The 25582-nt window shown below is 38.4% G+C and overlaps 1 protein-coding gene and 1 pseudogene across 1 annotated transcript in view; one reads left to right on the forward strand and one right to left on the reverse strand.

The window, feature by feature from the left end:
* The window catches only part of LOC136834652 (carbohydrate sulfotransferase 10-like), a 65174-nt gene extending 59246 nt beyond the window's left edge, over positions 1 to 5928 (reverse strand). Inside the window, exon 1 of the mRNA XM_067097235.1 lies at positions 5135 to 5928. Coding sequence (XP_066953336.1) covers positions 5135 to 5542 — 408 coding nt within the window. The 5' untranslated portion in view covers positions 5543 to 5928. The remainder of the gene's footprint in view (positions 1 to 5134) is intronic.
* A 5300-nt stretch (positions 5929 to 11228) lies between these two features.
* The window catches only part of LOC136835003 (calpain-7-like), a 49617-nt pseudogene continuing 35263 nt past the window's right edge, over positions 11229 to 25582 (forward strand).

The following is a 25582-nucleotide window of genomic DNA, read 5'->3' on the forward strand; positions in this document are numbered from 1 at the left end:
AGGACTGTAACCTTTTTAACCTTATTTCAGTGCATGAAACCTATTCACATGGAACAAGCACACCAAAGGGGCCATTGACTTGAAATTCAAGCTTCCAAAGAGTGGTGGTTTCAGACTCCCACTGCAAACCACACACTGATCATGATACAGAGTCAGTGATTTTTCATCGTCCTGGGGAGACGCCAACCCACGACATCTGAGTGCCATATCACGCGTCACTAACTCTATACCAGCGGACCAGCTAAATAAGTCTTCTAGATTAAAAGTTTCTTTAGGGCAATTTCATCACGTTTCCTATGTTAGATTGAAAGTCCATATATCACTACTGGAAAGGAAGGAGAGCCAAGATATAAGAAGAATGTGTGGTATATGTAATGTAAAGGAGAAGGCTAGAGAAGCTCGCCTGAGATACTATCGCCATGTAATAAGAAGAGAGGAGGTGGAACCAATCAAGAGAGCTAAGAACATGCCAGTGATAGGGAGGAGGAGTGTGGGGCGTCAGCAGATCAGATGGATGGATGTGGTGAGGAGAGAGATGGGTGAGATGGGACTAGAGGAAGCAGATGAAGGAATAGAAATAGATGGAGAAAGTTGACTCGAGCGACCGACCCTGCTATCCAGTTGGACTAACAAGGTCGAAAGAAATTTTACTCTTGATAGTCTTTTAGGATTTTTGAGAATCTTATCATTCATTAACCACATCTTCTAGATTAAGAGTTCGTTTAGGATAATTTTACCACTTTTCCCAAGTGTTAGAAAATTGAAAGTCCATATATTTAATTTTTATAATCTTTAAATTTTTTTTTATATAATTTTAACATTCCTTCTCCATGTTTTCGAGGTTAAAATTTCTTTAGGAGAATTGTACCACGTTTCCCACATGTTAAAAAATTGAAAGTCCGTATATTTAGCTCTTGAAAGTCCTTTAACATTTTTTTTATAATTTTAACATTCCTTCTACATGTTTTCGAGGATAAAAGTTCCTTTGAGATAATTCTACCACTTTTCCTGTGTCTTATATTGAAATCCCATATATTTAGCTCCAAAAATCCTTCATTTTTTCTACGATTTTAGAACATTTTCAGACCAGTTCCTAGACCTAAAGCCCTTTGAACTTCTAGATAATTTAAGAATGCCTAAAGTGAGAAAGACGAAAGACACAAACCCTTCCGTTGAAAGGAAAGCTTCATGAGGTTTGCCGGATGTGGACAGAGAAGAAGCAAAAAGAGATTCGGAAACTCGCAACTTGGAGCAACTTAGGAGACGCATCTTTGTAAAGTTCGACGAACTTCGATCCCGGAACAAGTTCCCCGGTTCAAGTTGAACCGTAACATATCGATTTGGTTACTAAGCGCCGAACTTTGAGAACTTATTACAAACATTTTTCACTTGGGTGTATAGATACCCTTCCTCTCTCTCTCTCTCTCTCTTCTCTCTCTCTCTCTCTCTCTCTCTCTCTCTCTCTCTTTTTCTGGTATTGTGAATGGTATCAGTAGACAGGAAGATTTGTAACTGATATGATGTTCATCTAAACATGTGCATGCCACTCAGTACTCAAGAGAAATTAATTAGTATCAACAGACGTGAAGATTTATAGGTGACATTACGTCTATCTAAACTTGTACCCTTTAATACACCAGAGTAATCAGTAACTTGAAAAATAAATAACTTCTATAAAGTCAGATTTTTTTAGGTAACCCGAGAATTTGTTGGTCCGCGTCATTACCGCTCACTCCAGATATCTACAGCCTAGTGCAAGTTTACAGTGACCCTAGATTCCTCCGTGGACATTTGAGATGAGATGGCTAGCCTATATGCTTATCTGCCATTCATATGTGGTAACCTGTCCAGTGAGCGGCTCTACCAGATGTTACTGTTCTTCACAGATCGGGGACTATTGGTGTAAAGACTGTGCTATTTGCTGGTGTTAATTGATGGTCACTTACCCAAGTACTGACCAAAGCAAACGTGCCTAAACTGTACTGAATAGAAGGTCGTGTCGTGTCGTCACCGGTGTCCCAAAACATTGAACCCCGGCCAAAATTGAATGACGTCACCTGTCAATCAATCAATCAGCCCCCTCGTCTTCTCTGAAATTTGGATGTTCACTCAAAAATCACCATCATGTGACACAAAAATCATGCAATTTTCATTTTTTTCTTTATTTTTCAATTGTTCATGTCGCCTTTTTCATAGCCAGCTGTTGCTGAAAAGAAGAATCATTTTTTAAGAGTCATTAGAAGACATTTTAATTGAACCTACGTTCGATTTTTCAGAAGACACGTCGTTAATCGTTCGCTCCCCCAGGGATCGGTCTTGTGACTACTATATATATATATATATATATATGTATATATATATATATATATATATATATATATATATATATATATATATATATATATATATATATATATTATTATATATATTATATATATATATATATATATATATATATATATATATATATATATATACAGTATACACAAATATATATACATATATATATATATATATATATATATATATATATATATATATATATATATATATATATATATTTTTACACTACACAGTATATATACATACACGTATATGTACACATATTTATATATATGTATGTGTATATGTATAAGCTAAGTTAAGTATACCTTAGTTTAACCACACTACTGAGCTGATTAACAGCTCTCCTAGGGCTGGCCTGAAGGATTAGACTTATTTTACGTGGCTAAGAACCAACTGGTTACCTAGCAACGGGACCTACAGCTTATTGTGGAATCCGAACCACATTGTGGCGAGAAATGAACTTCTATCACCAGAAATAAATTCCTCTAATTCTTCATTGGCCAGTCGGAGAATCGAACGCGGGGCCAGCAGAGTGCTAGCTGAGAACGGTACCCACCCGTCCAATGAGAAACTGTGTATATGTATACACATATATATGGACACGTGCTCATGTGTTTAATATTTCCATATATGTATATATATATATATATATATATATATATATATATATATATATATATATATATATATATATATATATATATATATATATATATATATATATATATATATATATATATATATATATATATATATATATATATATATATATATATATATATATATATATATATATATATATATATATATATAAACGAGAGAGGAAGCAGGGAGTTATATCAGTATAGTCAGCGCAGGAAGTGTTATTGCCTAACCATCTTTATAAAAAAAGAAATAAAAGCACATACAGGAAAAAGGAAGAAGTAGCTTTTTCGAAAAGAATAACATTTGGTCGTGTATAGCCTCAAACCTAAGGAATACAAATTTATTAGTCTTCACGAAATTCTGCTTTGCATATCCAGTGTTTGAATGCAGCAATGTGATTGCAGAATCTTGAAAATACTGATCAGCCAAAAGTACCGGAATGGAATGGAATATAGATTTCTGGCCAAGGCCAATGGCTATATAATTCTCGTAACATAATATACGTTTGTTAATGTGCACTTAGTGTTATGCTGCTTCAAATGGACATATTACCTCTTTTGATATTTTGGTATTTTTCATTTGTTCAACTACTGTTCTTATTTTACTGTATTATTTTACTGATGAATGTTTTTAGTTCAAACTGCTAGTTTCTGGTAACGGTATTTCATATGTTTAAGATTTTAGGAAGATTTTAGGCCTCTCTTGGCCACATACACTAAAATTTTTTCTCTTTCCTTAATAAACGCTCCAAGAAGAGGTCCATTGGAGGAAGAAACTGTTGGCCATATTCTCACAAAAACACCTTTCATTTTCCTATGTGGAATACAACTATATATATATATATATATATATATATATATATATATATATATATATATATATATATTCCCACCAGGCTTTGCTAACCTTCTAGTACTCTACAAGTCCTTTGGAATGAAGTTGCTAGCCCCATGTTCTACTTAACTCAGTCTACAACCCCACCACAGTCGACATCTGCCAAGTATATGATTAGCTGCTTAGACTAATAGGAAAACAGAAAGAAACATTTTTCAAGAAATAGGCCTGAAGTGTTTCCCAGTTTTACTTTCTCCCCATTAATTATATATATATATATATATATATATATATATATATATATATATATATATATATATATATATAATTAATGGGAGAGAAAAGTAAAATTGGGAAACACTTCTGCCTGTTTCTTGAGATATATATATATATATATATATATATATATATATATATATATATATATATATATATATATATATATATATATACAGTATATATATATATATATATATATATATATATATATATATATATATATATATATATATATATATATATATATAATGTTACAGTCAACATGCGTAATCAGTCATTACATGTAATGACTGAAATTTCAGTCATCACGCGTAATGCACTTAGGGGACATTTGATCCCCAGGAGCTAGTCTAAACACGGCGAAACAGTGGGTCACCTACACTGTTTCGCCGGGTTTAGTACTAGTCCCTGGGGGTCAAATGTATTTCGCCGTTTAGTACTAGCTCCTGGGATCAAATGTCCCTAAGTGCATTACGCGTGATGACTGAAATTTCAGACTGATTACGCATGTTGACTGTAACATATATATATATATAATTAATGGGAGAGAGAAGTAAAACTGGGAAAGACTTCCGGGCCTGTTTCTCGAAAATGTTACTTTCTGTTTTCCTCTTAATCTAAGCAGTTAATCATATACCTGGCAGATGTCGACTGTGGTGGGTTGTAGACTGAGTTAAGTAGAACATGGGGCTAGCAACTTCATTCAAAAGGACTTGTAGGGTGCTAGAAGGTTAGCAAAGCCTGGTGCGAAAAAAAAAAAATGTATATATATATATATATATATATATATATATATATATATATATATATATATATATATATATATATATGTATATATATATATATATATATATATATATATATATATATATATATATACACACACATATATATATTGTATATGTGTGTGTATGTATAAATATCTCCGCTAGATACTATCCAGTTTTAATGAGGCCCTGTAAGTAACTTTTTAAACAAAGCTAAATTTGTCAAGAGTATGTGAGCCAAAATAATACCATCGGAATAATACCTTAGCAGAGATGCAAGCCAGGAGCTCATATTTTTTCGCGTAGTAGAAGAATTGTTTACGCTCGTGAGAAATCTTCGATGGAACTTTGTCACCAAAAGCACTGCACCGCGCCTCAAGGTATTTCTCCCTTAAAATGAATCTCTCTCTCACCATTTCCTCCCAGATCTTTTCTTCTTTTCTTCGATTAGAATCAGACTCCTCTCTTGTAGCAGTGCTTAGAGTATTCTCTCGGACCGTCACTGTGGGTTCGTTCTTTGTAGGTAAAGTAGTTCTGTAGTTTCCGTACGTAAAATAAGTATGGTTCGTCTCTGGCGATGGAGAGGAAAAGGAGCGTTGATGTGATATATTCAACACCAATTTGGAAGAAGCACCACGGACATCACTTTCGTCAGTAACTGGTGCTTTCATGTCCTGTGATGTAAACGGATCGTCAGCTGTGTCACCGCCGGAATTCTTAAAACGAACGCCACTAACATGAAGTTTCTCTTCCTGGCCACTCGATTCGAAATTTTCTGACCTTCTCCTTGCCCGTTTTGCTTATTAACACCAAACGAGTGGGCACGTAAAGTTTCAAGAAGACCAGAAGTGTAATGCTGCACCGGTTGCAAGTGCAGCAATAAAGTCGAGACCATTAACGTGATCCCAACACATATCACCAACGTGCTCAATAATTTCAGTTCTCTGTTGACTCTCTCCCCTGCCATAATTTATCTTATCCTTAAGCGTCAAAAGTGTTCGGTATCTATTTTTATGATAGGAAAAGTTATGGTTAACACTATTCCAACTAGGAAAAATGACGACATACTCAGCCACAGCTGTTTCGAACAGGACTAAGGCTGGCCAGTCTGTCCGCGTACGCTTCGCCCAGACGATGAACTAGGAAGTCATCGAAAGCATCGTTTACCATATGTACAAATTGACAAATTTCGCTAATCGTCGCAGAAGGCCAGGTGTGTCCGGCATGTGATAAGTGGGTAATATAGTCGACGACCACCACAGTGAAAACGTTAGGAAAAAATGGTTTCAACCCAGCGAACATTGAGCCTTCTAAAATTGGTTTGGAAATTATTTGACACTAACTTTTTCCAGGCCGGACCCAGGTTCTTTTCTGACCGTCTTTCAAACAGGAAACTAACCTTGTCAGTGATTAATTTCGCCTAGTGTCATCACGGGTCTGGCTTTTGGAGCACCTTAGAATTCCTCTTTGAAAGGGAATATGTACTAACTTGGTATAGACCTTATGAATCTGTCCAAGAGAGGAAACTAAACACTTTTATGCGTGTCTGTTTATTTCGGATTAAGGGAAATAATAGAATATTAGGACTAAACACAGAAAATGAGAAAATGGAAGATCTTATTAAAAAAAAAAAAAAACAAGCACCGTGAGGTTTCGACGGACGAGGAGTTGCAAGACCTCACTTACCAAGTCGTGTGAAGAAGAAGAAGAAGAAGAAGATGACCAAACAACTGAGTGGGCTCTTGAAAAGTTGGGCAAAGGGTTTCGGATGACGGAGTATGAAGAAGATATGTTTGTGATTCGAGATCGTAAGCTATGGTGGAGCGCAGCTTTAAAGTTGCCTGTTGAATAGTAGTCAGCGAAATCTCTCTAGCGTATTTTTGATTAATCGAAAAGCGGAAAGGAAACAGCACCTAATCGCGATGATCTTTGGAAAGGTTGAAAAGCAAAAATTACGCAGTATAGCGATCCCCAGCTGTCATCATCGTCTGTTCCCGATGTAGCTCTCATCTCATCATCTTTCTTCGTCAGCTCGCTATCTGCAGTTTCGAAAGGCGACGTGATGATCCGCCGCGCCGGTCTGTTTACCTAAGTGTTAGTTTGCAATTTGCATGTATGTCTGCCTATTTTCGCCTCAGTTTGTTTATCTGTCTCTCGATCAGGTTTTAAGCTGGTTTGTCTGTGTGCGTGTCTTTAGTTAGTTTTAAAAATGTTTGTTGACTGTCAGTTTTCACCTTGGTTTGTTTGTCTGTTAGATTTTGTCTGTTTGTATATCTGTCCGTCTGTTGTGTTTATCTGACTGTTAGACTCAGAACTGGTTTGTTTTCACCATGGTTTGTTTGTCCGTTAGACTTAAGTTTGTCTGTATGTCTGTTTTATCCTGGTTTCTTTGTCTGCCTGTCTGCATCCAGTCTAGTTTATTCACCTGTTGATCCTCATTCACCCTGGTTGATTTACAGTCTTTGTGTCTGTCTGTTTCCATCCTGGTTGACTGGTTTTCAGATATTACCCTGATTTACTTGCTTGCTTTCCTGCCAGTTTCACATTGGTTTGCTAGTCTGCCTCTTTGTCAAAATTCACCCTGGTCTGTCTGTCTGTTTTCATCCTAGTCTTTTCTGTCCATTAGTTTTCAGTTTAAACCCTGGTTTGTCCATCTGCCTGTGAGATTCCAGCCTGCTGATCTGACTTTACCTTGGTTTGTTTACTTGCTTGTCAGTTTTGCCCTGACTACATTGCCAGCCTGACTGTCTGTATACCTGTCTCCCAACTTTTGCCCTGGTCTGTGTGTGTGTGTGCTTCCATCTTAGTTTTTTCCGTCCATTTGTGTTCAGTTTGCCTGTCTTTATGTTCACCTTTGTCTGCCTGTTTAGCTGTCAGATTTCCTCCTGGTTTGTCCTTCTGTCCATTTGTTGTGACAGGCATTTCCAATGCTTAAAAGTCACACTGGCAACTAGAGTTTGTAACGTTGCACGTCTCTCTCACTCAGAAGGTCAGTAAAGTAATTAATGCCCTCCAGCTCATAAATACTTGATTAACCTCAGTGTTGCCCACTAGCGGATCCGGAAAAATTTCATGGGGGACACCAATTTTCATATTATACATACATACATACATACATACACACATACTGTATATATATATGTACACACACACACACACACACACACATATATATATATATATGTTATATTTATGTATGTATGTATATACTCGTACACATATAATTATTATTATTTTTTCTCAACATTTTATTATTTCTATAATAGATTTTTATTTTTCCCATTTTATATTTCTCATTTATGTTATAATTATCTATATCTTCAATATAATTATTTCGTCATTACTTTTCATGGGGCACGTGCCCAGGTACTCCCCTGCCTCTGGATCCGCAAGTGCCGCGTGTGATTTAGCAAACTCAGATAAAGCATCGAGTTCCCTTAATTTGTATTTTACTCCATCTATTGGCTTTGAGTCTCATTGTGACCCACTGTCACTTAGCACTCTAATTTATGTTATCTCAACCTAGTCCTAGGACCCCAAACATCCAGCCCGCGCAAACTCGCCCGGAGGTTGTTTTTCCATTGTCTTCTGGAATTGTTACCTCTGGAGTGATACGTGTTCCTGAAGAAGGTACTGAAATCAATTATGTCACTGGACGAAAAGTTTCCACATATCTGTGGCGGAGTAAAATTCAAGAGGCTTTTGTGTGAGACTAGTTTTACCACACAAGACAACCCTTCCAACTTGTAAAACAAAATCAGAAGCGCATGTTTTCTGGCTTCTTTTGTCATCTTGCGATAACACTTCACACCAAATGAATTACTTCTACAAAATAGCTAAGCAAATTAGATAAAAGTTATGACAGAAATGTAGTCAAGTAGTTTCGTAGTTGCTTATTGTTATTGTAAAGAAGATACGTAACTTCAATTTTTGTTAAAAGCGAAATGTAGAACGGAAATAATGCCCTTTTCTAGCAAGGCCAGAAAAGGCGCAAAATAACGAGAAGGAAAGAGAATGGGGTTTAGCCACAAGGAAGTAACACAGTCACCTCTGAAAGGAAGACAGGTGTTAAAAGTCAGGAAAATCAGAAGCTGAAAGAGAACTGCGAATTTGTAAAACGTCAGTGTTTGAAACAGTGGACTGACGGTGATTACGAGGCAGACTGAGAAGGCGAGGAGTTCTCTCTTTAAGTTCAACAAATGACCGACACACACAAACACACACACACCTATAGATATCCCATATATTGTCATAAAGCCACACAGTCCACTGATCTTCAGTCTTTAAGCAACCTTTATACTCACTTCTTCAGATTACGTCTTGCTAAGGTAGAGATATGTGCTTATGTATATAATATATATATATATATATATATATATATATATATATATATATTATATATATATATATATATGAAAATAAAATATATAATATATATATATGAAAAAAACATTAAAGACACCTAAAAACTGATTATATTAGCCACTTTGTTGCGATCAATATACACCAACGTTTGTATATTGGTCAAATATAGTGACTTCTTGCTTTAAGGGGGTCTTTTACGACAAAATTAAACTACACACTCATACATATATATGTACACAAACATATATATATATATATATATATATATATATATATATATATATATATATATATATATAGAGAGAGAGAGAGAGAGAGAGAGAGAGAGAGAGAGAGAGAGAGAGAGAGATCCTATTGCAAACATTATTTTCCATAATTGTCATTTTCTGCTAATTGTCATATGTATGTCTCATATGTCACTGCAAAGATATGTTACGTTACGCCGCATTGCAAGATACCTTACGTAACTAGCGTGGAAATTCTCATCCAGTGAACGTGTTCATTTCATAGGTATTACTCAGTATTGCAATGTGTAAGTATAACAATGTTATTCTCATGTTTATTATTGAATCCTATGAACTACCGCACAGACTACGATTCTGTAAGTTCTACCTCATGTAGTAGGATATGATCCCTTATTGGATGCTTAGTTTCCATGCTTATATATTTTGTATTGTATCAGTTATACGCTTATATATTTTGTATCTCCCTTCTTTCTCTCGTTACAATGCACACCGCCCAATAAACAGCAGCAGAAGATTGCATTTATATCATCTTACATCCAGGAATATTCGGCGTCAGGAAAAAAATACCAACAAACGATACAGGTAATCTCAATAACAAATGGAAGGTAGTAATATATAACTACCATAAACATAATAATGTTTTGTAATAAGGCTGAAAACCAAGATGAAAACACTTAATAATGGTCTGTAATAAGGTTGTCATATCCTTATTGGTCATCATTTATTCTATTTTAATTACCGTTAAAGACGTACTATTCAAAACAAACTATCCCTTTTTTTTGTAGCAAATGAAAATTTATGTAGTAGGGCAGATCTTAAGACACAGTCAACAGATAAAGAGCATTTTCCTGTTATGCTTTTGGGATCCGGTCTTGAACTTTCGATACCGTTGATAAGATATTTAATGAGTGGACTTGTGTCAGCCAAATGTCTACATTCCCACAGGGACTTGTTATTTGCTATAATGAAACTTGAGCTCTATATAAATTCAAATGATCTGGACAGCTAAGTCGTAAAAACCCAATTGTGTGTTCACACTACAGCAAAGTATGTTGTAAACACCGTCCCAACAGGTTTGTAATATACATGAAACTTTTAGGGTGCACTTGCACCACAGTAAAACATGTTATAACCAGAAGGCAGCCATCTGTTGCATGCAAATCCCAAATAGGTTAAACCAAGTCAAAAACTATCAATGGAGAACGAATCTTTGGTAAAAATTGGATAATCTTATGAAGCACTGGTTAAGACGACCTGTAAGTTGTCGAGTATTCTTCTGTGATGTGTGTGCGATAAGTTGCCGACGTGTTTATGACATTTTTATTGCAGTGTGTACTCACCCTCGGTGATAAGGTCGGAGATATGTGTGCGATAAGTTGCCGACGTTTTTATGACATGCTTTTATTGCAGTGTGGGTACCCCCTTGGGGGCAAGGTCGCAGATATGTTTATGATGTGTCTGCGATAAATTGCCGATGTGTTTATGACTTGTTTGTAATACAGGGTGGACTCAGCCTTGTGGACGAGGTCTGAAACAAATCTGATATTTCAAAACGTTTAAAAAAATCAAGGTTGTAAGTGAGGTTAAAATTTTGACATGAAAGGGATTACCAGTAAATTTACTGATAATTTATTGCACAAACTATGACATTTAAGACGGCATGAATGCTTTAGTTTTGTATCCAGCAATTTTTATTCCAGTACGTGAGAGTGAGACCTGTGAGATAGTAAACGTCACCGAATGTTTACAAAGTAGCTCTGCCATCTATTGGGAAAACCTGAATACTAACGGGATTGTCATTCTCACATGAAAGACTATGTAATCTTGCTGAGGATTAGTATCGTCTCTTATATCTAATACTGAACTCCTGATATCATCATCAAGGTACAGAAGCTTACTTTAGAGAGCTATAGGGTTATTTAATGCCATAATCAATGGAAAATTTGTATAATTGTATATAGAGGCCTGGAGTCTAGCAGTAGCTGATGTCACAAAAGAAATCTTGACTAACTTGAGACGTTGAAGATGAAGTAAATAGTCAAACATAGACGTCAGATTACAGTAGGTCGTACAGCTGAGAATACATGAAAATCAGTTCTATAGCACTGTTAAATCTTTGACTGATGAAATAGGGAACGGTTTTTTTGGTTGAGAAATAGTCGAGGCCAGGTCTAGATGTTTTCAGGTTAAAATTTTCCGTAAACCTTTGTCGCATTCCAGAGTTCTGAATGTGATTGTGGTATGTTTTAGTGGGCGTGTTTTGAATGTTGTTAACATTAATTGTTGCTGCATACTATATTTTTTGAGGTACTTGACCCTCCTGTATAGGCTAACCTGCAATAGGAAAGCACACAATGTGTGAAGTGCTAGAAGGGTAATAGGCTAGCCTACTGCAGAATAATTCTATACATGTTCCGTTATGTACATTGAGATGTTGGGGGTCCAGGAGGGCGAACTCCCATTCGGCCAGGTTAGGGCAGGGTGCATTAGGATGGCTTAGGTTAAGGAAGGTTAGGTTAGGTTGCACCCTGTTAAAATATCTTTGATTTGCTTTTAAGATAGGCACAACCTGCGGTTTTACCCAGGAATGTATTCTATTTTAACCTAGACCACTTGTCCTTACCTGCCCAGAGGTTTTGCTCTCCTGGATCCCTCACCTAATCTGACCTAGACCACTGTATATCAGAATAACATTTTTGTGACTTAACCGCACGTAACCTAATCCAGTCCAACCTAGGATATTTACCTGGGCATATGCATTTGCCTCCCATCAGACCCCCACCTCACCTACCATAGGACACTATAAATTGAAATAAATAACAGGGTTGCAACCTGACCTAGCTCAGGATGCTGGGTCCTTACTTGGCTGCAGGCTCCCCCCCCCAGACTCCCAACCTAGCATGACCTAGGTCATCAGGTCCTTGCTTACCTAGTGTGTGGCATCACTTTGAAAATGTTCAGTAAATCTTACCTTAATCAGAATATGAACTTGCCAAAGTATCATGAATATATCCCTGTACAGTATTTCACTTTTGTATTTTCACTAACCCAAGAAATCTGGTTTCCCAGTGTTTCATCCATAATTGTCAAATGTTAGGGGTCTAGATCTTTAAAATTACTAATCTGCTACCAAAATGGACATCAGACAAGTTCAAAACACAAAAATAATTTGGAGCACTGCTAAATGATCCAAGGAACAAGGATTATAGTTATGTGTCTGCATGAAAGGAACCATGACTAAGAACTAAAGTTAATTTTTTTTAAGCAATGCGTGAATTCTGAATTCCAAATTAACTGGTGAAACTTAGAAATAAAGAACAAATCAGATTTCAGCATTATCCACAGACCCCATTGGCAAGTAAAAACAACCAAAGATGTCACAATTAGTCATCCTTACTCACAGTGTATCAGGACAAAAAAAAAAAATTTAATTGGGAGCACTACTCGCATGAGCACTGAAAGGTAAACAACAAACTTGTAAAAAGTCAAAGTTGGTAATCATTCATCAGTAAATATCTCAGTAACAGTAAATTAAGGAGCACTTAATAATAGATAGGAGACTCAGTATTGAGAACTGTTATTAAAGTAAAAAAAACTTTTCTGGACCTTATCCCAACAAACTTGACCATGCCATTAGGTGTAAATTTCCATTCAAATGTGAACTGGCCCTGGCAGCAACATCTTGATTATATATAAAATCCTAACTATAGATCCTTCCTAACTTTTAAGTTACAAACGTGTATAGCAGATGCTTTACGGACTCTTTCCCCTACATTCTACAAACTTACCTTGTGTGTTTGGATTGATGGTTGTAAGTTTCTGTTTGAACATGTGGTATGTCCTTCCTGCGACTTTGTTTGTGGCCTACTTAAAAGCATGTCAAAGACATATTTTAGTAGGGGTACATCCTTGAACATGTGGTATGTCCTTCCTGTGACTTTGTTTGTGGCCTACTTAAAAGCATGTCAAAGACATATTTTAGTAGGGGTACATCCTAACTTGACCTTAAATTAGGGTGCTGTACCCTGGCCTGGTTGTGGGAGTTTGCCCCCTGAACACCCCATAAAACAAATGAAGTAGACCAGTGGAAGTTTACATTCAAATAAGTGGAGTGGCCTAGGCTATCCATGTATGGTAGTACATCATACTCCAGACTTATCACCATTCTAGCCTAATAAAAAAAACAAATGCACTTCTTATCTTATTCAAAGTCCCCAAAGAGGAAATCTTTGGGTTCCAACCTCTTCTGTCTGTTGACCTTCCTTTGACTAGAAGCATTAGTAGAAGTGTTAGGCTTAGATTGTACTTTCTTCGATTGACAAGGCAGGTCTTTAGCAGGGGCTATTGGATGACTCTTGAGGAGATAAACACATTTGTTTAATAGTAAAAAAGTCAAACTCTAAGTAGAACACCTTCGAGGTACTGCTTCCAAACACAGTACAGTACATAGAAAAATTGCTATCATACAGCTCTTTCTCTGTACTACTGTATATTGGCACCATCCTTGGTATATACTGTACTACAATTTTGACCCAATTTTTCATACTTGTCAAAGAAATCTCCCATTAATCTTGGCTGGTACAGGAATTGGAAAATTCAATAGGATGACAAGTGAGGTCGTTTAATTGGTAGAAAGGAAGCCTCCTTTACAGCATTAAATTACTCACAATGATACAGTCAATGAATTAGTGTATGTTTCCATGGTGGTAGATGGAAAGTGAAAGAATTAATGCTTTGGATCAAAGTGCAGGCATAGTTATTACATTACTCTGATTGGTTGGATTATAAAATCCCCTAGGCCTAGGATGTGCACTTTATAGTTCCTTTATTAAAAATTTATCTGTATGTATATACTGTAATACAGTATGTAATAAATCCTTGAAATTGAAAACCATGAAGTGAAGGCTTGCTATATTTTAATTGATATTTTATCTCTGAATTAAGAAGTAACTGTATATATGCCCTTGGTTTAAATCATACTGTAAGTATTGCCCAAGTATTGATAGTCAGCTGTAAGTTTTTCATACAACCAATGCCTCTTTCCTGTAAAGATGGCCCCAGTATGCCCTTCACACTTATCAGTAATATCTCTAGTGCAAGGTAAGGAAATATGATCAATAGTACCCCATTCTTTTAAACCTCTTTTACCCCACAGAGAGGTACCACATTCAGTGTGCTGTGTGTGGCACACTGTACATGATACCAAAGGGTTTTTATAGTGCCTGCATGGGATTTATCTACATCACTTTCTGCTTTTAGCTTCATTGATTTCCCTCTGATCTCTTCCTGCTTAGCTATCCAACATCTCAAACTTAACTTTCTCCAGTTTTCACCTCTGATTCAGGAGCAAATCTTCCAGGCAAGCTGTTAGTCTAAAATGGGACTCAGTAGTCTCATTAAACTAATTAATTTTTGTAATACTGTAAATATGTTTCCCCTTTTCACACATGCTGTACGTCAGATGTAACCAAGCAGTGGGGCTGTATCAGATTGGTTGGTCATCTTTAAACATACAGAAGTGGCTGTCTCTTTTAGTTGCCTGTTATACTGTCAATCCTGGGTAATCTTGCAAGTTTGTCTTGCTCCTGTTACCTCAGTTTGATCTCTATCTGTGCTCATGCCTCGCATTTGGTCATAAGAACCTTCAACATTGGCTTGGATGCTCACTACTAGTCTTTCATGAACTTATTTCTCTTTCAATCATGAAGCCCCTTCACCAAGTTCTAAACCAAGTTAGTATTCTTTGCAGAGAAATGTGAACTCTGTTCATAGTTCACTGTCAACACTTGCTGCAGCCCTTCGTTGGCTGAGTCGGTTGAGCTTCAGACTGTCACTCGATGGGCCGGAGTTCAATTCCCCCGGCCGGCTGATGAAGAGTTAGAGGAATTTATTTCTGGTGATAGAAATTCATTTCCCGCTATAATGTGTTCGGATTCCACAATAAACAGTAGGTCCCGTTGCTAAGTAACCAATTGGTTCTTAGCCACGTAAAATAAGTCTAATCCTTCGGGCCAGCCCTAGGAGAGTTGTTAATCAGCTCAGTGGTCTGGTAAAACTAAACTATACTTTTTTTTTGTTGCCATGCAGCACTACGATGAACCAGTTAACGTTTCTCACCATAGATGAAGTGATTCTGCAGTAAATGGCAGGTTGTAGGCATGTGCAAATAAAAGTTGCTTTTATTTGTCGAGTGTATTTTCACAATTTTAGAGTGTTGTAGCAAAAGAAAGACACTACCTGCATATGTATGTATGCATCAGATAGTAACCTTATAAAATACAGTATAATTTAATTTTTTGTTTCAGTTGACCACTAGAGGAAGATGGATGAGGTTGAGAAACTTGTCAATCAGGCAGCTGATATAGCAAGACAAGCAACTACTTTTGACACAGGTGGGAGTCACCAGGCAGCTATTTATATGTACCGTCAGGCTGCAGCATATTTACAGCAGGCACAGGCTCGTGGATTCTCAACCCCGTCTATTGCTGACCGAGTTCAGCAATATAGCGATAGAGCAGATGTGCTTGAACAGAATGGTATGTTAGACTCATTAAAATTATAGTTTTATACCCCTCTGCAGTAGAGTTCTGCCTACAATGTGCCTTCTGCAGCACATTTAAGATAACATAGAAGGTTTTATGATTTAAACCTAAGTTTTTTGTGCACCTTTTATTTATTTATTTATTTATTTCTTAGACTTCATTAATTCGGTACTTTAGAGGTATTTAATTGTAACTGTACTTGCTGCTGAAGTTTAATGTTTTCATCACTAGCCTCCAACCTGTTTCTGAGCTGAAAATTGTAGCAAAGTAAAGTTGAAGAAGTTGGACAGCTAAGAAGAGAATAGATGAAAATTAAAAGGCAGAAATCAATGCAGCTGTAGCTGGGGATACAAGAAAGAACCTTTGCTATTATCTGCAGTGTTGCTTGTGTGTCACAGTTTAAGTGGTGCATACATCCCTACAGGGTTTGTGTTTAGTATGATAGTTTAAGAAAGGCTAAGTTAAAGCGCAACAACAACCACTTAATCTTGCTGAGGCAACTGAGTTGCTTGCATACCATAAGCTTTGTGCTCACTGGAGCAAAAAAGAAAAAGACTGAGAACTTTATAATGAGTTGCTGAGTTAAGGAAAACCATACTCGGCTCTGTTAATTTGCTTTCTTAGCTGAGATTGATTCCCTCATTCTTTAATCTCAAAACTTTCAAGTGTTAGAGCTATTTTTACTTTGCCTTTCCAGTGTTTTGTGGTATGTTTCAGTCTTGGTATTACCTAATAAAATTAGTGTGGGTATGCATTTCCTATACACAGTGGTAGTACAGTATCTTATAATATTGCACATATATTTTTTCCTTTAGTATATGCCCCAAGTTAACTGTTTATATACTACGGTACTGTATTTTCCCAAGAAAAACCTGAAGTTTTTATGGAATTTTATACTGTGCTGTACAGTATTAAATTTAAGGTCTTGGTCTTTCTTTGGATGTCTTTTCTTTAAATAGTTATGGTGAGAATTGCCCTGTTTCAAAGGTCAGATTTCAAGTATTTTATTAAATACATTATTGTCCTACCCAGAATTGTAAAAATAAACTGTTTCCTTGTACAACTGAAAGTCATTCTTTCACTCAGTTGCTGTATTGCATTTTGTTTCCAGATCAGAAGTTGTATTCAGCGCCACAGGCAATGGAAGGTGGTCAGAGTGAGCTGGGTCGAGCAAACTTTCTCCTGCTTGAGGGTCTTGAAGAAGATGAAGCTGGAAATGCTGAAGAGGCAATTGAGTTGTACTCTTCAGCTGTGCAGTTATGTCTTGAAGTGGTAATTATCATCTATGTAATTTTGTGTTTTTAGGGATTATGTGTTTAAGCATTTTAGTCATATGTTCCTTCAGATAGCCTGTTATTATTAGAGGTTGAAGACTATTATTATCACAGATTCAACATGATACAAAAGTATATTTTTATTTGTAGCATTGTTTGGAAAATCTGTCACAGGAAATTTTATCTAAATCCCCTTGGAAATTGGTGTTAATTTATATAAAGTGAGAGCACTGATACTGCTGCATTAGGTCTTGTGTAAGTGGGTGGCCTGGTTGACTTAGTCGTTTTGTTGTTGGAATGCCATATGGTCTTGTGTGAGCTTGTATTCCAATTACATTTACATTCTGATATTCGGTTAAGTGAGGATATACATGTCTGAAAAGTTGTCTTGGCCACGGGTTTCTTTGATACATAGTTCACAAGGTATTATTGAAGTGTGAACTCTAAAGTTGTTTGAAAAGTCTTCAATACAATCCAGGAATAGCAGTTTTACTCAACTTGTGATGTTCATTTAGTAAATAAAGATGGCAGATGTGTCCATACAGTTTACAAACCACTTTTTTCACTAATGCTGGACATTGGTAGCCAATGAGAGATTATCAGTGGATGAGAGTTTTTGAGCCTTCCTCTCTGATGAGGATTGCCTTATAAGGACTTTTCACATATGGTGTTCCCTTCCAGAAAGTGTTCTTTCTAACATTCTTCAGCCACAGCTGCATTGCTTTATGCCCTGTACACTGTATGTAATCCCTTTGGTCTCTTCCCACTTCACTGTCTATATTAATTTTATTTTGCTACTGTTTTCAATGCTCTTTTAAGAATAAGTCCTTTAGGCAAACCTATAAGGCTTTCAGTTTCACTGAAACACTTAATTTAATACAGTCAGACCTCAAAAATCTGGTATTCCATGGTCCAGGAACTCCCATGGTCTGGGACGTTTTTGAATCAGCCGTCATTTTTTGGATTTTTTTGGATTTCTGAACTGAAGCGTGCTCTGTAAATGCACAAGCACAGTTTATTTCCAATGAAAATATTCTGTGAAACTCAAAAATATACAGCCCACAAAAGAACTGTAATTTGTGTACAATATATACTCGTGTATCTTCTGATCTCGTTTATTGTGCAATCATTAAAATTTCGTCCAAAAACATGATTTCATTGTATACATCGTGTATAGTGCAAGACATATTTTCCGTAGATTACATTCTGCTAGGCTTTCTATGTCTTTCTCGGTTTTGGTAGATGCCACTGATAATGCATATTACATCCGAGTTAGCTTTTAACTAATAAATAAACCTAGAAGCCAAAGCTCACTAGGTTAAATGCAAATCTTCATACATCAAATCAGGCTTACCAACATTGTGACTTGTCTAAGAATTCAGTACTATTTCTTATATGCAATTACTAATGTCTAAGAATTCATCACTATTTCTTGTAATTAACCCTCACAGTCTGGGTTAAATATATATTAAAGCACACCCTTGGACTGGGCTAAATTTAAGGATGGCCAATTTAAAAAAAAAATACATAAGTGGAAGGAGGAAGATACTGTATGTATTTGCACATGGTGTAAAAAAAAATTCTAAAAAATTTTCTGTACCTTCCTTGGGAAATTGAAAGTGAATATTTCCAACCCTGTGCAGGGCCTCTTTTACAAAAGACAGTTGTAAAAATATGCTAATTTTACCATGTTATAAGTGTTTTTTTATCATTTTTTTATGTTACTTTGTAAAATTTTAATAACAGCTTACACAATATCATAACAGAGAAGATGTAAAATCAGTAACAAATTCTGAGCATATTTATTGTAAAATATTTATGGGCTGCCCTGGGTTCGGGAGCGGCAGTGCATTCTCTTCAGACTGATCTCTCTCTGTCCTCTATTGAGCTACTAGATACTGGCTGTGTGAGTTGCCAGAAGCCAATTATGGCCCATGGAAGTGATTGAAACATTTTTCCCACAAAATTCATTCAAACTCAATGGCCCGAAATCTTGAACATATGTGTATGTTACCTGGACTTCACCACAAAGCTATATGTAAACATATATGTATGTTACCCATCCACAAGGGAATAACAACCACTGGCTACTGCATGCAAGACACTGGCATAAACAACAGCAAGTATGTACTGACACAAACAATTGAATTGAAAAACAGCCCTTTGCCAAAGTCAGTTACTGTAACTAACACATGTTTATTAAGGGTTATTATATACTACAGTTGTCAAATTGTTAAAAATTTGTTAATTTTCAGTGGTGACTTCCATAGATGATAATAAAATAAATGTTTATTCATCCTTCACGCAGTGGAGAGGAAAGTGTTAAGAAAGTATGCCACTAAATTTACGGTTGTACCTGTGGCTGAGGAAACAAATAATGTGCAGGCCACAAAACGTTTTGGAAGAAGCAAAAGTATCCAATACTGGCAAAATCACACCTTTACTTCATTTAATTTACTGCACGTATAAGTAGAGTAAGTTGCATTTTTAAACCCAGCAGTGATAGTTTACGTAAAAAACTAATCTCCAAAATGTGTTTAATTCAGTAACTAATGGCTGTGATGATGTGGGTAAATTGCAATTAGCTGATGATTTTAAGAATGTAAACATTATCAGAATGAAAATGGCGCCTGAACGCTATATTCATAAATTATATTACAATAATGATATGACAATAGTGCATGAAATATATCTTCATATAGTTTGTAAAACAAGTTTTATTAAAATAATCATTCTTAATCTTAATACAACTGTTATTTGAATTTTGCAAATGGACATCTTTTGGTGTAACAACCTGTGCAGGGTCAAGAATCTCTCTCTCTCTCTCTCTCTCTCTCTCTCTCTCTCTCTCTCTCTCTCTCTCTCTCTCTCTCTCTCTCTCTCTCTCTCTCTCTCTCTCTCTCTATGCAGGTGTAAATAAACAAAAGCAGCAGATTTTTAAATGTAACGAATGACAGTGATTATTCATAAGCTTTGTTCTGCTTTTGATAACAGCAATACATACGTGGAATAAGCTGGCAAGACTTTGTTTACATAGGGGTTTTTTGATAGTGTAGTCGCTTGTTTCATTCTCAAGGAGTTACCTTCCATGGGTCTGTCAGAGCTCCATGGTGCTCTGACGGACCCACGGAAGGTAACTCCCTTACCATCTCACAAAATGTCATTGCCACATCATGATGTTAGGACATTGGTGATGGTTCTAATATTTTGTTGCTGTCATCGCTTCGGATACACGTTCTGGATAAGTTTTATAATTATCATCTACATATTACTTTTAGGAAAAGCAGGGTGCGTGTTGCCTGTACCCAGTGCAATCTGAGTGTGTTGGCTTTCCCCAGGTTACTTTGTATTAGCTGGCCCTTTGTACTTGAGGGAACAAAGTACAATGTTTATTTATTTTTTTCTGGGCTCGACCTGTGTCACCCAGTGAAATGGTTCCAATAGCACTCATTTCTAGATATAAATATTGCTAAATATACCAGAGAAAAAAGCTATCCATAATGCCGGGTTACTACCCGGAGCGATCACCATAACGGTGTCGGTATGCACTAGGGGTGAGTGGACTCCACTATCACAGGTCTTCGTCCAGTAGATCTCTCTATTCTCAAAGTCCCAAATTTGGGTGTGCCGTACCAAAGGTTGCTTCCCCGCTCACCCGCTAGGCGTCATCACGTGACCGCGTCGTCATTCCAATTTTAGCACAATGTCAAGAACACGTGAAATTTTGTTTTGTGATAGTGTTCCGTATTTTGGCAGCTCATCATGTCTTCTACCGAGATTTTCCCACCATCTAAGTTCAGCACTAATTCTGGTTGGTTTGTTTAAAGCAGAGGCATCGTATTTTTGAATTGTACGTAGTTATTGTTTACCAGTATAAACAATGCTGCGTCACAGCCGAGTGTGGGCTGTATGTTTGCCTCTTCCCGTTTTCGACCTTCTATCTCAACTTTTCTAATAAATGAACGAATTCTCCTAGTTTTTATCTTTACTCCATTTAGTTTGGAGCTTAATTGGAGAATTTACCAGATCGCTGGTTGGAGATGAGGAATTGGATATCAGCCTCTTCGGTGTCGCGAGCATTAGGCTCCCCATTTTCTGACAATAGAATTCGATTCCTTTTATCGGTCTCTCCTTTCTTCACCAGCGAACTGGTTCCTTCTCAGTGGTGTAAATTATTTATTCATGATGATAGCTGTTATGTACAAGGAAGGATGACATATCTATTCCTGGATTAATTTATGCATGCGATTTGGCATCAGGGAGGCCATTTTGGGTACCTTACGTTACCAAAATAACCTATATTTCCTGGGCCTTCCCTGCCGTCGAGTCAACTGTATATTTATATATGTATTTATATATGTTTAATACTAGGCTACCCCACATCACGAGTGGTTATCTCTTATATTTTGGTTGTTTATATGCTAGGTAGTTTTATTTCTAATATAAGGTAGTTATCTAGCTTAACCTACCAAGGCTAGGCATGACAGTGCTCTTACACGATGTTCAGGCTACCTAACTCTCCCGACCAGGCCATTAGGTTTTTGGAAGGTGAGGTTAGGCTAGTAAGCGAGTTCCTTTAGCGAGGGGGATCCTCACTTCTTATTTTGCCACCTGACCAAGCTGTTTCAGTTTTGGGGAGTGTGGCTGAGCTAGGACATAGGTCCTTCTCTCCCCACACCAGTGGCATTAATCCTGGCCTTCCTGACCAGACCAAGAAGCTTGGTTTTTGGAGGGTAGGCTAGGATCAATTAACTCCATATTCTCGTGTATGTAGCTTAGTCCCCGTCTTTCTACCTTAATGATGAGAATTTGGTGACGTCGCCTGAGCGTCCTCGTAAGAGGAAAGCAGTTCGCTTGCGTTCATCACCCCCGTAAGGTGGTTATAGTCGGCGTCCGGAGGGTGCTACCCACCTGACCGGTCGCAATTCGCTGGGTTTCCGCCACTTACTACCTTTCCCATACGGGCGGTGTTTCGCTAGCTCGCTTCTAATTGCTTTAGTAGTTAGTAGCTGGAGTGTCGAACATTGTCCCGTGGATGCATAATAACAGTTAGGGGCCACAACAGGTGCAGGCCCAGGAAAGCTTGCTCTCCGGATTCATCCAATCCGGAGCAGCACAACAATCCCACGTTGTCCCGGATGCCTCCAAACTGGCCCCCTTTGATAAGGGAAATCTGTGGCGGCTGGCCCTGCATGCTCCCCTGCATAATGGCACACTGACCATTGAGGGTTTGGGCACTCGTCGTCTGGAGGAACTGGAGTTCTTTCCAGCCGACCTAGTACCTCCCTATCCAGGTTTTGCCAGATTAACGGAAGAAGCCTGGATTAGGGCTGATAAGGTCCCTAAAGAGCCAGTCATCTTCCCAAGGGACCAAGCTCAATCCACCCTGATGCGCTCTCACAGATTGGGAGTGCGAGAACACGAAACTTACCCCTTCAAGGGAAGTTTTACGATGTTCTCCGTGGTGACGCCATCCCTACCCCCTGCACTACTAAGATTACAGAGTTGACCCTTCAGGCGGGGATAGATGGCAAGACCATGCCTCAACTCCGGGAGACAGATTCTACTTCCCTTCTCTTCCCGGAGATTGAGTGTTGGTTGGGAGCTCCGGCAACCTTTACGGTGGGGAAACTCAATTCGAATGTGCCTCCACCCTATTCAGCGAGCAACTTCCCAGAATTCGGAGGCTCTGCTCAAAGCGGAATTTGAGGCCAAGTGCAGGTTGAGTCGCTCCTGCACTCCGTCACCATCTCAGAGGTAACGGCATTGGTTTATAATGACGAACCTCTATTTCGGTCCTCACAAAGTCGTTATTGGCTTCCTTCCAATCGGACCTTTATGACTTTGTGGTAGCGAGACAGAACTGCAGGAAACACATCTTCGCAGAGGCCGCCATCAGACAATCAAGAGTTCTATCTGGGGACCTAACCTCTTTCCAGAGGACGAGGTCAATAATGTCATGGCGGAGGCAACTAGAGCGAACCAGAGTCCCCGCTCTCGTTGGGGCCTTCCTTTCAAGAGGAAGTTCTCTGAGACCTCTGGACCTCAACCTAAAGAAAGGAAAAGGTTCAGGAGATTCCAGGGCTTTAAGAAACCTCAGGCTCAAATAGTGCTTCAGGCGGTACCGGTCTCACAGATCGGCCAGCCTTCGTGTCGTCCCCAGCTTTCAACGCCTCGTTTGAAAGCCAAGGGACATTTCGAGGCTACAATAGGCATGTGAGGGAAAGCAGGGCTAGAGCCACCTACAGAGGTAGAGCAGCATCCCGGCCTCTCTCACGTGGAAGAGGAGGCTGTGGAATCAGAGGAAGTAAGACCTCTCCCATTCAATGAAACACCTCAGGTAGGCGGGAGATTATATCTCTTCAGGGACCATTGGACCTTCAGCCTGTGGGCCCACAGCATAATCTCAAAAAGTCTGGGTTGGAGCTGGAGCATGGGGCCTCCTCCACCAGGCAGGTTCCATCAACATCCATCCAAAGACTTACTGGACTTTGCAAAAGAACATCTACAAAAGAAGGCAATAAAGAAAGTCAGACACTTGAAATTTCAAGGCCGTCTGTTCAGTGTCCTGAAGAAAGACTCAGACAAACAAAGAGTAATTCTGGACCTGTCTGCGTCTCAACTTATTCATCCACTCGACAAGTTTCGCATGCTTACAATCTCACAGGTGCGGACCCTACTTCCCGTGGGGCCGTCACCAACTCTGTAGATCTTACAGATGCATATTATCACGTTCCGGTTGCGAGAAACTTCTGCCCTTACCTAGGGTTCAGACTAGGAAAACAAGCATACTCGTTCAGAGTCATGCCATTCGGGCTCAGCATAGCGCCCAGAATCTTTACTAAACTGGCAGAGACAGTAGTCCAAGAGCTATGGACCCAATGGATTATGCTGGCCGCATATCTGGACGATTGGATAATTTGGGCATCCAACGTCAAGGAATGTCGAAGAGCAACTTATAAGTAATCAACTTCTTGGAATACCTGGGTTTCCAAATAAACAGAAAGAAATCCCGTCTAGTTCCGGCGGCTCAATTTCAGTGGTTGGGAATCCAGTGGGACCTAAACACAGTGTCACTTCCGCCAACAAAAAGAAAAGAAATAGCCAAAGCTACCAGACAGTTCCTCAAAAACAAAAGAGCCTCTGGTCGTACCCAGGAAAGAATTCTAGGCTCTCTTCAGTTCGCTTCAGTAACAGACTTGCTGCTAAAAGCCGAACTGAAGGATATAAACAGGGTATGGCGGAAACGAGCCAACAGCAGAAGCAGAGACAAGCTGTCTCTGATTCCGCAGATATTGAGAAAGAGGCTTCGACCATGGTCGACAGTCAAGAGTTTGTCAAGGTCAGTGCCTCTTCAATTTCCCCCTCCATCACTAGTGATTCATACGGATGCCTCCCTAAGCGGATGGGGAGGATATTCCCAACACAAGAAAGTTCAAGGAACATGGTCGACAGTATTCCGCCAGTTCCATATCAACATTCTAGAGGCAATGGCAGTATTTCTAACATTAAAGAAACTGTCCAGCCAGACAGATTCACATCAGGCTGGTGCTGGACAGTGCAGTAGTGGTGCATTGCCTGAACAGGGGAGGCTCCAAGTCGAGCCATATCAATCAAGTAATGATCGCAATTTTCTCTCTGGCAAGGAAAGATCCTTGGCACCTGTCAGCCACCCACCTGGCAGGTGTTCGGAATGTCATTGCAGATTCACTGTCCAGGACAACCCCGCTGGAGTCGGAATGGTCCTTGGACAGGGAGTCATTCGGGTGGATTTGCCTTCAGGTACCGGGTCTCCAGGTAGACCTGTTTGCCACAGAGAGCAACCACAAGCTTCCGTGTTACGTTGCTCCCAATCTGGATCCTCTAGCTCATTCCACAGATGCAATGTCAATCGACTGGAACAGATGGCAAAGGATCTATCTGTTTCCACCAATAAATTTGTTGATGAAAGTTTTACACAAACTCAGATCATTCAAAGGTCAAGTAGCACTGGTGGCACCCAACTGGCCGAAGAGCAGTTGGTTTCCTTTACTACTAGAGTTAAAGCTCACGCACAAACATATCCCCAACCCAAGGTTGACACAAGTAGTACAAACTCGGACTGTGTCAGCTTCCTCAAGAGTTCTGAATGCCCTAGCTTTATGGTCTTCATGAAATTTGCAGCACAGAAAGGCGCTAACATTGACCCTCTTAATACATTGTTCATAGCATCAGATAAGAGGAATCTACTCTCAGACAGTATGACTCAGCAGTTAAAAAGTTAGCATTGTTTCTGAGAGAATCTG

The sequence above is a fragment of the Macrobrachium rosenbergii genome, chromosome 54 (assembly GCF_040412425.1).
Source record: "Macrobrachium rosenbergii isolate ZJJX-2024 chromosome 54, ASM4041242v1, whole genome shotgun sequence".
Taxonomy (NCBI): Eukaryota; Metazoa; Arthropoda; class Malacostraca; order Decapoda; family Palaemonidae; genus Macrobrachium; species Macrobrachium rosenbergii.